The sequence below is a fragment of the Vicia villosa genome, linkage group LG4 (assembly GCF_029867415.1).
Source record: "Vicia villosa cultivar HV-30 ecotype Madison, WI linkage group LG4, Vvil1.0, whole genome shotgun sequence".
Taxonomy (NCBI): Eukaryota; Viridiplantae; Streptophyta; class Magnoliopsida; order Fabales; family Fabaceae; genus Vicia; species Vicia villosa.
The window spans coordinates 130435922-130451274 of NC_081183.1; the positions used below are offsets into that span (position 1 = coordinate 130435922).

The window sequence follows — 15353 nt, forward strand, 5'->3', positions numbered from 1 at the left end:
TAATCCAAAATTGTCTCACTCGTCCTCCACGACATGATTAGGATAAGAATCAAATGCGTACCAACTCTTCCAAGTCGACATTTGTAACTACTATTGTTTTCAATGATTCTGCAGAATCCTCTCAGTTCTTTAATTAGTTCTTCTTAATGCCAAAAAACTTTTAAAGTGATAGAGTGAAAGTTGAGGGTGTTATATATATAGGATTGCAAATAGCTGTTTATCAATGAACTAAGATTCAAAGAATTAGTTAAAGATTGAAAATTATTGGCTACCACATTCACATGGATCATCAAAACAATTACTTATGGTGAAAAACAGCAATTTGCTATGCTATCCTTATTACATCCACATATTTGCCAACAAATATACAGCTGCTATGAAAAAGCCGCTGTAAAATGTCTCCATTCTTGTAGCTCCAGAATGACTGCCAGCCCCCGGATTACTACTTCCGGCCTCAGCCTTAATGCCTTCATTACTGCTAGCATGTGAAGGATCAAGTGAATAAGGAACACCAGACTTCACAATCCAAGAATCGCGTTCGGTTGAATTAGCAATCTCGAAGAATTTTCCAGCGTAGAAATCAGCTGCTTCGGTCGCGGTTATAGTTTTAACACCGGGCCATTTAACTCTTCCTTTTGTGTCAGCACCAGGACCTTTATTGTTATACTCGTAATAAGTACATGTGTCGAGGAACATTTTTCCCATCCATGGCATGTAACCTTCTTCGGAGAAAATGTCATCGATGGTTGAGTCCATTATGACGACTTTGGCGTACGCCTTCCATGGTCTTCCGAGGTAAGCGATTTTGGGTGTTATTGATGCTAGTTCTGGTTCACCTGTGAAGTGACAGGATTGGAAAATGAGAGCGCTTGCGCTGTCGGATTTGACTCTTCCGCTGGCTGTTACGGTGCATTCCTGTTCCTCATCTGGTTTTCTAACGACTAGTTTGCAGTTTTGGAAAACTCCAAAGGCGTCGCCGTAGATGGAGTCGATTGTGCCGGAGATGGTGCAGTCGCGGTAGAATTGGCGTTGGGATTCGGCGAAGAGCGTGGCCTGGAAACCGTCCATTTGACAGTTGTATAAGATTGCTTTGTCTGCTGTTATGCGGAGTGCTATTGCTTGATGTTTATCTACCCCGGCTGTGTTCTCGAACCCGATATCCTTTGCCATGAAATTTGCACCATTTACACCTGCAATAATGCAAGTCCAAATTAACTGAATCGCGTTCGTAGTAATAGTTTTGGTCGCGATTCTAAAAAACATCATCGATAAATGTTAGTATTTTGGTCAGTTTTTAGGTAACACAGCCCGATTCAGCGTTATAAACTGAACCTTCAAATATATCAGTTTTTGGTTTTAGTGAAAATAAAAACTTGTTAGCATGAAATGTTTGGTACTCACCGACGGTTGCGGTGTTGTAAGCGATATAACCATCAACTGTGTTGAGGCTTCCGGTGATTTTGGTCTTGGTAGGACCATCGCCGATGAGGGTAACAAAAGTCTGTTGCAAAGGAACATTAACAGTCTCCTTATAAACACCTTCCTTAACATGAATAACAAAAGGCTGTGCATTATCAGCAGGAACAGTCTTAAGAGCATCACCAATTGTCTTAAACTGTCCACTACCGTCTTGCGCGACAACAGCATTTGGCTTAACGGGTTCATCGGCTAGAAGACGTCGTTGTCCTTCGCTAACCCATGAAGGAAAACCATCGACAAGTTTCTCCGATTCAAGAGACAAAAGATTCCTTTTACCAGTATTCGTGTTTTCGCCAAGACCCTTAGCCATTCCAGAAGCAACATTAATCATGTCAATAGCATTGTTAGTTAATTGCAAAGAAGCATTCAAAATCTTAGCCATTGTTTCACCGGCTTTCGTTGTTGAGTTCTCGAAACCGTCCAAACATGTATGTTGATGCGAAAGTGTACCGGTTAACCAAACCTTGAGATCATAACCATATTCATTCAACTTACTCAAATCAAAGTTATCGATTCTACCGACTGATTTAGAGATTCCATCAACAGCGTAATTCAAAACCTCATTGCAAACATCCATTGCTTGTTTTGTCATGTTGTCCTTCGCCAACTCGTGATAGAGAGTCGAATTGTTAATATGTTTCAACAACTCCGCTGATGTTGCATTGAATGCGGCTTTCAAAAGCTCTTTAACATCGGTCGTTTGGCCCGACGCCTTCTCAAGACTCTTGTGGCAGGTTTCTTGGTACTGCATTGATTCACAAAGCTTGCCAACATTCTGTTGGCCTTGTGTGCCGTAGGCGGCGCTGACGACAGTGACAAGAAGAATGCATGAGACACCAAGAAGTGAAAACCTTTTCATTTGGTCAGGACTTGCCATGTTTGTAAACAAATATACAGTTTATATTTGTTCCAAAAGTCCTTCCAAATGCCCCTGTCCTGGAGGGCTAGGTCTATCTTCTCAAGTGTGATCTTGATTCTTTATATACACATTCTTGCATACATTTTGCCTATTGAAAGGGAAAAAAAGATGGGGATTCATTAGGAAAACAATGGCTAAGGTAGATTGTTCTAAACTTGGCTAATAGGATTAGGTGAAATTTAGTAAATTGGCTAATTTTGGAGTTTGATTGTTGAGTAAGTGATAGTTATACTTATAGTGAGTTATAGATTAGAGGATGTCCTTTTTTGTTGCTACATGGATATATTAACTTAAGTAGTTGAAATTTTATTTGTTAATCTTAAAATAGATCATGCGAAAATCTTGATTATACTGTCATACATGGAGGGACAAGATTAAAAGTTTTTAACAAGACCACTTAAAGTTATAATAACAAGATTTATTCATCTCATTCTCATACTATCTCACTAATATAGATTTAAGAACACTTGTTGATTTTAACGTAAATGCTCCTCCAACTTTTTCATTATAGGTAAATGTAACTAATTTTACTATTACTAAAAAAAATTATTCAGATGTCCACGAATCCTAATTCTACTAATAGAATTCAATATTATTAGGTTGGACATCACCACCATAATTCAAATCCTATACACACATTTGCATGTATGAGTTTCAAATGATTATTACGACTTTGTCTATAAACAAAAAAAAATCAAATATAATTAATGTTCTTGATCTCATAAAAAAAATGCATTATCAAAAGTGTTATTCCTTGTTTCATGAAAATAAAAAAGTTAAGTATATTTGAAATACCATGACTTTTTTTAGTCAAGAGAAATGCGATTATTAAATAGAATAAAATTAATTACATTTTCTATCTATATTAGGAGTATGTAGTAAGAAATTAAACTGGTTGAAAACATTTTAACTAAAGAAAGAGCAGTGATTAACCTTGTTTAATTTTCCTGATATAATCACAAAAGAAATCCATTTCCTAAACTATTTTTTCTTTTCATTTTAATTTGCATGAGAACATGTTTCATTGAATGACATTTTGAGAATGGCAATAGTAAATTATGTGAAGTTAATTATATTTTGATCCAACAACATATATGACTAATTTTGCTTATATTTGAATTTGAATCCAGAAAGTATTATTGCAACCAAAAAAAAAAAGAGCTTATTTTGAACAAAGTCATACACATTACACAATGCTTCCAATTTCCAAAAAGCAATTCATAACACTGCTAGTGTTATATAGATGTTTTTTCTCCTTAGAACACTTTATTAGTGGGATTGTGAATTCCTCTTTCATATAAGTTTTTATTTGCAGTGTTTGAAACCACGGCGAGTTAGGCAGTGAGCCGCTGCATGGCAAAAGCTTTACTTTGGAGCTTCAATAAATTCACCGTGATTCCAAACATGCATGGGCGACTTTCTTTTTGTTTTCAAAGCTTGGCTCTTTGTATTTCTAATTCTAGCTTGCCTATGGTACCTAAGTGAACTTCATCCGGGCCGTCAGCGATTCTCAATGTCCTTGCGGTTGCCCACAGATGTGATAGGACAGTGTCAGATGATACACCAGCCGCTCCATGCACTTGGATTGCCATGTCAAGTACCATTAATCCCATTTGTGGTGCGGCTACCTTAGCCATTGCGATTATCCCTCGAGCTTTTTTGTTTCCATATCGATCAAGCTGGTCTGCGGCTTCCAACACAAGTAATCTAGTCTTCTCTAGCTCGACTCGGCACTGAATAACAGTTAGATATAAGTTAGCAAAGATCATGTAAAAAGTGAAACAGAAGGAGAGTTTTGTTTTTGGCTTTCACAAAACGCTAATACCTTGGCCAAATCCGAAATAAATGAGCCATGTTGAGCAATCATTTTCCCAAAAGCTTTCCTACTAAGAGCCCTGTGAGCCATCAGTTGCATGCCTCGCTCGGCAGCGCCTATCAATCTCATACAATGGTGCAGCCTTCCAGGACCTAGCCGAGCCTGCAAAATGCATGTCAGCAAGTATCTCAAACAATTTAAGGAGAATAGAAAGTAAAAGAAATGGTTTTTTAACTTACTTGAGCGATCTCAAATCCACGTCCTTCGCCCATTAAGATATTTGTGGCAGGCACGCGAACATTATCAAATACTATTTCTGCGTGTCCATGAGGTGCGTCGTCAAAGCCAAACACTGTCAAAGCTCTCTTAATGTGAACACCAGGAGTCTGAGGATCCACTAAGATCATCGATTGTTGTTTATGCCTCGGCGCATTGAAGTCAGTTTTCCCCTGTGTTCATGTTTTTTAATACTCTGATCTCTATTTAAATGAAATAGCATATCGACTCTTAATACAATAACTTCCAACTAAATACTCACCATGAGTATGAGAATTTTGCATCTTGGATCCATGGCACCACTAGTCCACCATTTAGTCCCATTTATAATATATGAATCTCCTTGCCTATGAAAGGAGAAAAATTAAGAAAATACGCAGTTATGAAGCACGGACACAAACACGACAACGACATTGATACTGACACGTCGCCACCAGTAATAATGTAAAAAAATAAATTAATTAAACGTGAAGACAAGTGTCGGTGTCCGACACAGACACATATTTTTTCAGAGGCGACGGTGCGATAGATAGTTCACCATAGCCTCAAAAATGACAATTGGTCTTCTATCAAGAAGCTAAACTCAACTCGTGTTTCTTAACTAATTTCACAATAAATTAAGGTCCTGTTTGAACAAACATATTAGCTAAGCGCTTGTCATATATGTGTTTATGTATAAGTTATTTTTATAACAAAAGATTAAATAAAGTCATATTGTTTTTATATAAGCTATAAGCTGTTTTCATAAGATTTTCCATTGAACTTGTGGAAATAAGCAGAAAACAACTTATAGACATGTGGTAAGTTATAAGTTTTCTTAAAGACACTCAAATAATTCAAACCAAACATGCCCTAAATCAGCTAAACGGAAAGACTCGGATCATGTATAATGTATTGCTTCATGATTACAGATAATCCCACCTTTTTATTGCGCACTCAATATTAGTTGCATCAGAAGATGCAATTTGTGGTTCTGTCATAGCAAACCCAGACCTAATCTTCCCCTCAAGCAAAGGAATAAGCCATTTTAGCATTTGTTCTTTATTTCCATTGCGCAATAAAACCTAAAATGAAAGACTAATGTTACACACGCCGATCAAACAAAAATGCAACAAAATAGAGAAATTATTAAATCTGATTAACCTTGCAAATTTAAAAGGCTCATCTTACCTCCATATTACCAGTGTCTGGCGCACCACAGTTAAATATTTGTGGAGCCCAAACAGAACGGCCCATGAACTCACACAAGTATCCATATTCGAGATTTGTTAAACCAGCACCCAACAACAAGTCATTTGAATCAGTAGAAAGATTATTAATGCTCCCATCAAATAGAATTTTTTTTGCCCTCGCAGCACTATCAACCTGCATTAAAGAAGCGTTAATATATCAAAAACAGTTTGAAAGATGTTAAAAGCTTCCTAAACCGCAAAATACAGATAAAAGATATTAAAGAAGAGAAGAAGAATTAAGAGGCATACAGGAATCCATAAGTTCCACAAGCCTTCTTTCTTTGCTAACTCCTTCAATTTTTCCTCGGCTGGGTGAATAGTCCAACGTGCGTCTGAATGAGCAAGTTTAGCGAATTCGTCTTCGAGGGGGTATACATGTTCCTCAATGAACTTAACTATTTTATTCCTCAGCACTATAACCTCTTGCCTAAGAGCAAACCTCCCTTCATTTGGGAGGTCCTGCGTATCATTACGCTTCACTAACTCTTTCGCATTCACACCTGATTTGTTAAGAGGGAAAATGCCTCAAATATGTATATTAATGTTGTACCAATAATCTAATAATATGATTAGCTTCAAGTAAAGCAACAAAACATATTCAAATGGTATAGCTACCTGATGGAGGACGCTCGGGAAGCACAATTTTGCGTTCAATAAATTCCCAAGCAGCATCAATAAGGCCATTAGCAAGTACTTCTGTGTAACGAGCACGCTCACCACCAGATGCATTGCCCTATATTTGAACAGAAAGAAGCAACTTATAGTTAAGGGTCTGTTTGAATTAACTTATTTGAGTTTATCTACAGGCATAAACATTTGTGAGATTGAAAGAGCTTATAGAAACAACTAATTATATGTTCATAAACTACTTACATCTTATTTATAAGCTATCTAGGATAGCTTATGCAAACAATTAATTATTTATATAAAAACAGATTGACTTTCTTTTGTCTTTTGCTAAAAAAAGCTTATACATAAGTACTTATATGATAAGTGCTTAATTAAGTTGTTTATCTTAACAGAGGCTAAATCTTAAACTCAAATGACAAAAGCATCTCTAACAAGTTTAAATACCTTAACCCATCTATTATACACTCCGGCATAAATAGAAGCCCCGCGGAAAAAAGAAAAGGCGACATAGAACTTCCATTCAGCAACAGGCCATTTTCTTCCCTGGCATCAAAAACTCGTTTGTTAGAATTCTTTAGCATAGGAATTGTCTTCCAAATTGAAAATGTTTAGTAACAGCACTTACTGCCAGAGAGCAATATTCAGCCAAAAATTCTGGTAGCGATGGAATTCCCGCTGGTAATCCCGAACGTTCCATACCTTCCTTCACTTTTTCTGGCCCAACATCTTTAATATAAGACTGTCGAAGGAAAAAAAAAATGAATTTTATACTTGAAATTTCAATAAACCAATAGCTTAGGTATCTACGATTCTGTTTTAGGCTCACTTTAACATGCTGACAATATAGTACGTAGACATACCATTAAGATATATGCAACATCACACATTTGGTTTCCAAGGGTAGATAGTTCCCAGTCAAGAACACCGATTACTCGATCCTGCCGCAGAAATGAAACTTATCAGACGTAAGACCTTTATTCAAACTCCAAAATGCTAATCTTATACATATGACAACATAAATTTCAGTTTTTTTTTTCACACTTATGATACTCTAATCTTGACTATGATCGGATAAAAAAAAACTACGCATGAATGTCAGAACTAAGAAAAAAGGGCCTAGTTTTTCAGCCAATGAAACTTTGGTCAAGTACATATCGTTTTACTGAATGCATCACTTACCTCTGTGGGATGGAACACAAGATTGTCAATGCGAAAATCTCCATGAACCAAACCAGCTGTTGCTCCAGAAGAATCTTCAGAAGGGATATGATTTCGTAGCCAATCAATCAACGCAAACATTTTCGGATTGCTTGCAGGTTTACCCTCATTGGTTGAAGACACATATTGCTGACCCCATCTCTCAATCTAAAACAAACAAACATATCCTCATACAACATATCTATTTGCAAAAAAAAAAAAAAACTTCTTCAAGGTATAACCTTAACCATAAATAAGCAGCCACTTTCGAAGAACTCACCTGTCTTCTGCAATAATCATTGCGTCGCCCGTAATTTCCAAGACCAATGGAATCCACATTAACAGAATGTAGTGAAGCTAAGGTCTTAGCAGTTTCGCGATAAATTGCCCTCCTACTCTCTGCTGACAGACCCTGACACATTCATGTAACACAACTCAGCTACACAACTAATCATGATTTTGAGGTCTCCACAACAACATCGCGGCAATAATTTTGACCGCATCGGCCACAATATAACGGTTTGCATTGCAGGTAGCATAACCACAACCACAATGTAAAACCAGAATGAAAATCCAGTCCTGCAATCAGTAATTTCAGTTGAGAAAATTAAAGATGAAATATAAACAAACCATACCGGTAATTTAGGATCAAAGAATATCCGTCCTTCCAAATACTCCATAATATAAAATGCTGTTCCAATAACAGTTGGATCATTGCACAAACATAAAACTTTGGGAACTGGAACTTTGGTATTATTGCCTATAGCCTGGAGAACCTGCAAGTTGAAGGACCAACAAAAAAAGAGAAAGAATCATATTTCTTTCTCACTTATATTTGATGTCAAGGTAAGGAGAGCAAAAAGTGATTCCAGACACAAAATTGATTTTGACATGTTTGAGTGATAACGATAAACTATTGATTTTGTTTTAAGAATTGATTCAAACTCCAAGCTAGGATTTGTACCTTTTGACTTCAAATTCTGATTTTTACACTTGAATTCATTGTTGAACATTTTTTATAAGAATTTATCCAAACATAAACTTTTTACATTCAACTCACTATCCACTAAAATCAATTTTACAGAATCAATTCTTATAAGCAAAGAATCGAATCGGGACCTACACACGAGCTCTATCAATTTGATTCATTCTACAACAACAACTTTTTCAAATCAAATCCAAAAAAAAAAAAAGTGATTGTTCAATATATTAAAATGAAGATCCAATAGATATACAAACCAGAAACTCTCTTTCAACAGCATGAGCTGAAGCCAACAATTTGCCAGGAGGCTTTTTCCTGAGAACATATTTCTTCACCGCAGATCCATTTGAACCAACTTCCATCAAGTATGTTGGATTAGACTGTCCATGTCCAAACTAAAACAATTCACAACAAAAAAAAAAAGTCAACTACAAAATCACAATATAAAAAACCAGAAAGAGAGAAAAAAAAAAACAAATTTTGATGCAAACCCAGATGACCCAGATGGATAAAAATCACAAAAAATGAATAAAGATGGAACCTGGGAGAGATTGAAATGAGTGGGGGAAAGAGGGAAGTCAGAAACGTTGGAAGAGCAATATCGGAGGAGAGAGTCGTGGCTGAAATGTTGAGCGGATGCCATATTCAACTTCGATCTAATCCAGATAGATTGATGAAGAAGGAGAAGAAGAAGAAGAAGAAAGGGAGTTACAGAGTGTGCGGTTTTGGATTGAAGCGTGGAAGTGGCAGTGATGTGATGAAGATAAAGAAATATATATTGTCACGATGATTACAATGATGATGTCTGCGGAATTGATTTTTCAAATGGTTGCTTACGTTACGTATGATTTTGGGATTATTATTGTACTACCGCCACCCATATATAGAATCAGGAGTTTTTCCTTTGTATATCCTCTCAATTTCTAAAACAGATAATTACTATTAATGATGTTTTGATTGTATAAATGTTAAAGGAAAATGGTTAATAGCACGAAATTAAATTCGTGAAAATCATGCGAATGTATTAATAACTTAATTTTAATTTTAAAATAGAGTAAAGTTATTTAGTAGGAAAGAAATTGGAGAAGAAATGTAAGTGTACACATGTTATTATTTTATAATAGTTTTTTAATTTATTTTAAGTTTAATTTCTTATTTAATATAGATCATGGGGGGTGCAGTTACCGTGCATAGATAAAAATCTATGCACCATGCATAGATTATTATGGATCCTTGGATCAAATGCTAGACATCAATTGTTATTACTCAATACTCAATACTCACCATTCAATACTCAATACTCACCATTCAATACTCAATACTTAATACTCAATACTGGATTAAAAACATGATCTAATGGCTTATGTAGGCTTATGCATGGTGCATAAGTAAAACCCTTATGCATATTAGCCAAAGCCGATCATGGGGTAGTATTGATAATGAATGATCGAGATTATTTTTGTCTTTTTTGTTTTTCACATTTTCTTAACAATAAACATTTATGTGCGTGTGTGTGACTTAGTGGTGTAAACTTGAGTCTTGAGGGTGTGCTCCCCACAAGGTCTCAAGAAAAAATTCTAAATAACATGGTCTATGACCAGTTTCTAAACACATCCCTTTATGAAAATTCGTGAGGAAAATGTTCGCACTATATAGCATTCCTCAATGTTAAATTATGTAAATTAATATAATCACTTATGCATTGATATATACTAAAATTTTAGTAAAGTAAGTTTTCATTTCTTTTTGAGAGTGTCGCCCTCTCGGTTTTTTGCCATACCTCTCGCGGAGAGATACGCGAACTGACTCTTTTTTGTTTCTGCTTTTGTATTTTTGAAAATCAGAGAGTCGCCACCGACCTTTTATTTTATCCAATTAAGGAAAGGTTTATAAAAGAAACAAAAAAAAAGACCTTTAAGAAATTCTGGATAAGGGGGTAGGTTATACAAAGGGAAGGTGTTAGCACCCTTTGTATCCATGGTTATCCATGGGCTCTTTAATTTGCTTAGCTCACTTGTTTTCAATTACTTTTCTATTGCCTTGAAATGCTCGTATGTGGTTTCAAATACCTTTGTAAATTGACTTTGTAATGATCCTTGTGCGGATGTATACAAAGTGTTTTTATCTTTCAAAAGATGTTTTAAAAAAAAGAACGTTAACTTCGTAATGATCCTTGTTTGGATATATACAAAGTATTGTCTTTTTTGAAAGTTTTGTTTTGAAAAAACAATGATATATGAGAGATTTGTTTGTTTTGATTTGAGCAAGCAAATTAGGAGGTCTACCCTGAGTTATAAGGTCTTTATCCTATTTCCTTTAAAAATCTATCCTTTCACCGGATATAAACAAAAGTTCGATTTTGTACTCGAAACAGTAGAATTTGATTTTGATTGATTTTGATTGATTTTGAAAAGAATGAGAAAAGGGATTACCTTAAGAGGTGCAAGTGTGACTGTGTTTAGATTCAGATATTTTATCTTTGAAGTTTTGTGATCTAACGGTTCAATTTTATCTTTGACATACACGCAGTTTATATGTGCTGGAATTTAAAATGCGGAAATGTAAAATGCGGAAAGTAAATCTACGCTATTACATCGATTGTGCGGGAAATGTAAACTACGCTATTTACATGGATTTGACAACCTATACATTTATCTAGAAATTTAAATTGCAAGAAAATAAAAGAAGTATTTTTGGATTTTTTTTTATGATTGATTTTAATTAGAATTAATCCATGATTAATTTAATTAAAATGAGGAAAAGATGGAAATAAAATTTAAACCTAAAAATTAAGTTTAAAATATGTTCAAAATGCTTGTTAATTAATTTTAAAACAAAACTAATTTTTTTGGAATTTTTTGAAATTGATTTTGAAATCATTAAGTTAATTAATACATAATTATACAAATAATTATAAAAATAATTAAAATTAAAGAGAAAATTATCCTAAATATGTACAAAATTAGTTCATAATATATAAACAATATTTAATATAAAGAACAAATTTTTTATGATTTTTTTGATTGGTTAAAATAATTAAAAGGTAAATATATGCATATTATCTAATTAATTATACAAAATATTTAAATTATGAATAAAAATAAAAATATTTTTATATCAGAAAATAAAATATTATTTTAGAAGCCTAAAAATATTTTTTGTGTATTTTTTGGATATTTAAAACTATTTTTAATTAATTTTATGAAGAAAATAAAAATAAAATAGAAAATATAAAGATGATAATCAGACGTGGTAATTAAATAAAGTCCATGGTATGGGGATTCATTCCGATGCGTTAGATTGATGAGTGGACGGATCTGATGGTCACCAGCATGAGGGACCATACCACGTGACGTACCTGCAAAACACTGAATCCAAGGTTAGTTTAAAAACACGCGCGCGCCCTCCAGCCAATCAGAGGACGCCACGCATCATCTTCTTCCTCAGGATGGGGCTTTTACATCATTCATTTGCAGGTGGTGTAAAAACTCTAACCTTTTACACCTGTTGGAAATAGCGAATACAAGCAAACAACAATATAAATTTGGCGCGATGCCATCATTTAGTTCGTCTTGTTCACGCGAGTTTAATGGTACTATTTAGAGCTTGTAATTTTGCATGAATTGTAAAGCCCTAAATTTGAAAGTAAGAACCCTAAAATGGTGGTTCCTCGTATAGGTGTTCAAACTTCAATTAAGTTTCCAGAAATGATTAGGACCTCAAACTAAACTTAAATATGAGTCTACATCTTGTTAAATATGCATGTATTGTGAGATTTTGGTGAGTTTTATTTCGAGCAAACCGTGAGGTCTTGTGGTCGTATCTGGATGTTCCAAGGCTTGCAACTGATCTGGTTATGTTCAATGATACTTGAGGATTGTGTTTAAGTGTTTGGTTTGAATTGAAACAAGCTAGAATGTAAAATTCGAATTTTAAATTTCCTTAAAAAAAACAAGTTGATACAAGTATGCTACAAGCTATGCTTAGGTTCTGAACTTGCCTCCCTTTGATTACTGAAGTGTTATAGCTCTTATATAAGCATTGAAGTGCTTAAGAACTAAGCTAGAAAGCATTAAGTGCTTTTGTTGAATTCTTGACTTTTTCAACACATGTGGCTTTGCATTTAAGCTACCATGGCTTGACTTTCCACTCTCCTTCTTCTGTACTTAGCTTGGGGAAGAGTTTTTGATTGATTCCTTGATGAGTCATGCTTAGAAATTAAGCTATGCATTATCCTTCCATTTTCCTTTTTCAATTTAATCTTAAATATGATAAAATTAAACCAAAAATGGAACAAAAATGATGTGGGCTTTGTCTTGGTCGTGGGAGGCCCTTTACATCATGGTAGACATGTTTGGATTATGGAAATTAGGCCCATTTGGAAAAAATACATTTTTGATCAATGTTGGTTTCATGCATTTTCCCAAAATTTAGCCAACTTCAACAAGGTGTAAATCCCTCAATTTTTGTCATATGAAGGAGATCTTGCACTTTTTGGAAACCTCAAAGAGTCCTCTAACCAATGTCTTTGGTCTCATGTCAAAATGATTTTTGATGCTCCTTGTGTGTCCTTTTGAAAAAAGTGTCTTTTTGTTGACTTTGAAAATGACCTGTAATGTCTTGATTCATATTTTTCAAATGGTGAATCAAATGGCCATGGGACCAATTGCATTTGAAAGATAATTGAATTTCCTTCAAAATAAGCTTTGGTTTGAATTTTTTGGATGAAGGATGATAGAGTTATGACCAGTCAAAGTTCAGTTGACTTTTTAGGAGAAAACCCTAATTTTGAATCTTAGGGTTTTGTTGATTTTTGATCTCTCCTTGATGAATTATGATCATCCAATGATCAAATGATGAATCCTTTGACAAAATATGGATGTTGACAAAAAATTTCATTTTTGACTGTCTGTTGACTTTTTTGGTCAAACAGGTCGTCTGTTGACTGTTTGAGCTGCTGACTGTGCGTCTGAGTGAATTGAAGTTTGAAAATTTGTATGGTGGTACTTTGAGATATATGGAGGTCCATGAAATCCATTTGAGGTCTCAAAAACTTGTTTCTCCTGAAAAAAACAATAAACACTAATTAGGGACTGTTTGTGTAGGAGACAGTTAAGCGTACCTGATTTTTGTGCAGTGCTGAGTCTCTGCTAATCATGTGATATTAAGAAGACTTCTAGAACAAAAATCTTGTAATTTTGAATTGGAAAAGTTTGATTTGATTGATGGTACAAAACACGGAGAATTGCACTGTCAGCGGTTTGACTGCCAACTGACTGTTCAGGCATTAATGTAGCAGTTAGAGTGAAAAATCAACAGTCAAAGTTAATTTTCTTTTTGTTGTTTTTGTTTTATGTGAAAGATGAAAGTTTATTTACATGACTTGTTAAAAACACAGACATAATAAATAACTAATAATTTACTTGTTACCAGTACAGTCTGAATCCCGGACTCTGTGCCTGCAAAAGATTTATCTCTGTACCAATTGTGTCAGTACTATTTATCTGTAAATAAATATCAAATAAATAGCGTGTGTGAAGTAATAAATAGTAGTTGGCGTTTGCGTAAGAATAAATCCAACAGCGAGCCAAAATACTGTATAAGAAAAATTCTAAAAACCAAGTATTCATAAATCAGGATATGAAAATCCAAGATTATATGAAACTCTTAATTTTTAGATTGAAGTTTTCTTGAAAAAAGATGCGGGCAAATTTTGGGGTATAACAGAGAGAAATGAAGAAATCCAATCTCATGATACTTGTTCGGCTTAAGAATTAGAAGCAATCGGTGAAATGGTAAGATGGAAATTTGAATTTTTTGAGGGAAATCTTTAGTGCAGTGGAGAAAGAGTTGACTTGCATGGTTAACACTATAACGTTTAAGTCAGTGAGAGAATAAGGAGTAATGTGAGAGTGAGAACGAATTTGAATGTCTGAAATGACACGTTTTCTTTCTTATATAGAGTGAGTAGTTAAAATCGTCAGCATGAGAAAAGGTGTGATTTGTGGATGGCCGTTGGATTTATCACACGACGGTCGAGCGTTTGGAGGGCATAATTATCTGCCTTGGTGGAATGGGGGATCACAGACTCCTTTCGATATTTCGCTTGATGTCGCTCTTCGGCCTTTCGTTATGGGCCTTGCGAATGACCCAGAACAATTTTCCCCAAGCTCTTCTTTTTTTGTATCACCGACTTTCCTTTTTTTCAAGCTCTTTTAGGTTGATTATCTTATTAGGTTCATCAGTGACATTTTGTTTGATGGTGCCTATGATACGTAAACAATCAACTCTATTTCTTTAAGGTAGGGTATGCATTTTCCTTTCTTCCTAGTTTTGCTTTCTCTATTAGGGTTTTTAATATTCAAACTTTTGTTATTGGCATGTTTAAACAGAGCATTGAATCTTTACTCTAGAGTGTGTATTATGTTGTTTCTTCATTTTTTTTCCTTTTCGGTATTGACAATGTTCCTTATGATGAATATTCCTCTACCACAATCCGTAAGGAAAAAGGGGACAGTTAATTTGTGTGGGTGGATTAAGATATGTTGGATGTTGCCTCCATTTTTTGTTGTTGACGGTGGTTTGGGTCGTGCTTTTACCGGGGAAAGAACTTTGTTCGACTAGGGAGGGCTGGTTCTTAACAAAGATAAGAGGTATGTATCCAGTACGATGGGTGCATCATTCTTCATCACTCCAGTAGATCTATGTGATTGCAAGTATGAAGACTACAACAACATGTTTACTTAATTTTGATGTTGACAACACTTTTAAGAGGAGTCTTCATAAGTCTTATTGTTTAACGATATGTTTGCTCACGTAATG

General features: G+C 34.8%; 2 protein-coding genes across 2 annotated transcripts; both read right to left on the reverse strand.

Moving 5' to 3' along the window:
• Positions 1-234: 234 nt before the first annotated feature.
• LOC131595222 (pectinesterase/pectinesterase inhibitor-like) lies at positions 235-2441 on the reverse strand. The gene is made up of 2 exons (XM_058867521.1): positions 1402-2441; positions 235-1190 (listed from the first exon to the last, which is right to left on the reverse strand). Exons 1-2 carry the CDS (start codon positions 2354-2356, stop codon positions 340-342), a joined length of 1806 nt encoding a protein of 601 aa, XP_058723504.1. The 5' UTR covers positions 2357-2441; the 3' UTR covers positions 235-339.
• Positions 2442-3493: 1052 nt separating this feature from the next.
• LOC131595223 (probable acyl-CoA dehydrogenase IBR3) lies at positions 3494-9397 on the reverse strand. Its single transcript, XM_058867522.1, has 16 exons — positions 9073-9397; positions 8789-8926; positions 8185-8325; positions 7830-7961; positions 7532-7717; positions 7213-7290; positions 6978-7091; positions 6797-6895; positions 6338-6455; positions 5972-6222; positions 5661-5855; positions 5412-5554; positions 4753-4837; positions 4454-4663; positions 4224-4376; positions 3494-4131 (listed from the first exon to the last, which is right to left on the reverse strand). Exons 1-16 carry the CDS (start codon positions 9172-9174, stop codon positions 3829-3831), a joined length of 2448 nt encoding a protein of 815 aa, XP_058723505.1. The 5' UTR covers positions 9175-9397; the 3' UTR covers positions 3494-3828.
• Between the last annotated feature and the right edge of the window lie 5956 nt (positions 9398-15353).

Coding starts and splice junctions, on each gene's coding strand:
- LOC131595222 (XM_058867521.1), bottom strand. CDS start 2,356: ATGGCAAGTCCTGACCAAATGAAAAGGTTTTCACTTCTTGGTGTCTCA. Junction 1,191..1,401: donor TTACAACACCGCAACCGTCG/GTGAGTACCAAA, acceptor GCATTATTGCAG/GTGTAAATGGTGCAAATTTC.
- LOC131595223 (XM_058867522.1), bottom strand. CDS start 9,174: ATGGCATCCGCTCAACATTTCAGCCACGACTCTCTCCTCCGATATTGC. Junction 8,927..9,072: donor CTCATTTCAATCTCTCCCAG/GTTCCATCTTTA, acceptor GAATTGTTTTAG/TTTGGACATGGACAGTCTAA. Junction 7,962..8,184: donor TCTTTGATCCTAAATTACCG/GTATGGTTTGTT, acceptor TGAATGTGTCAG/GGTCTGTCAGCAGAGAGTAG.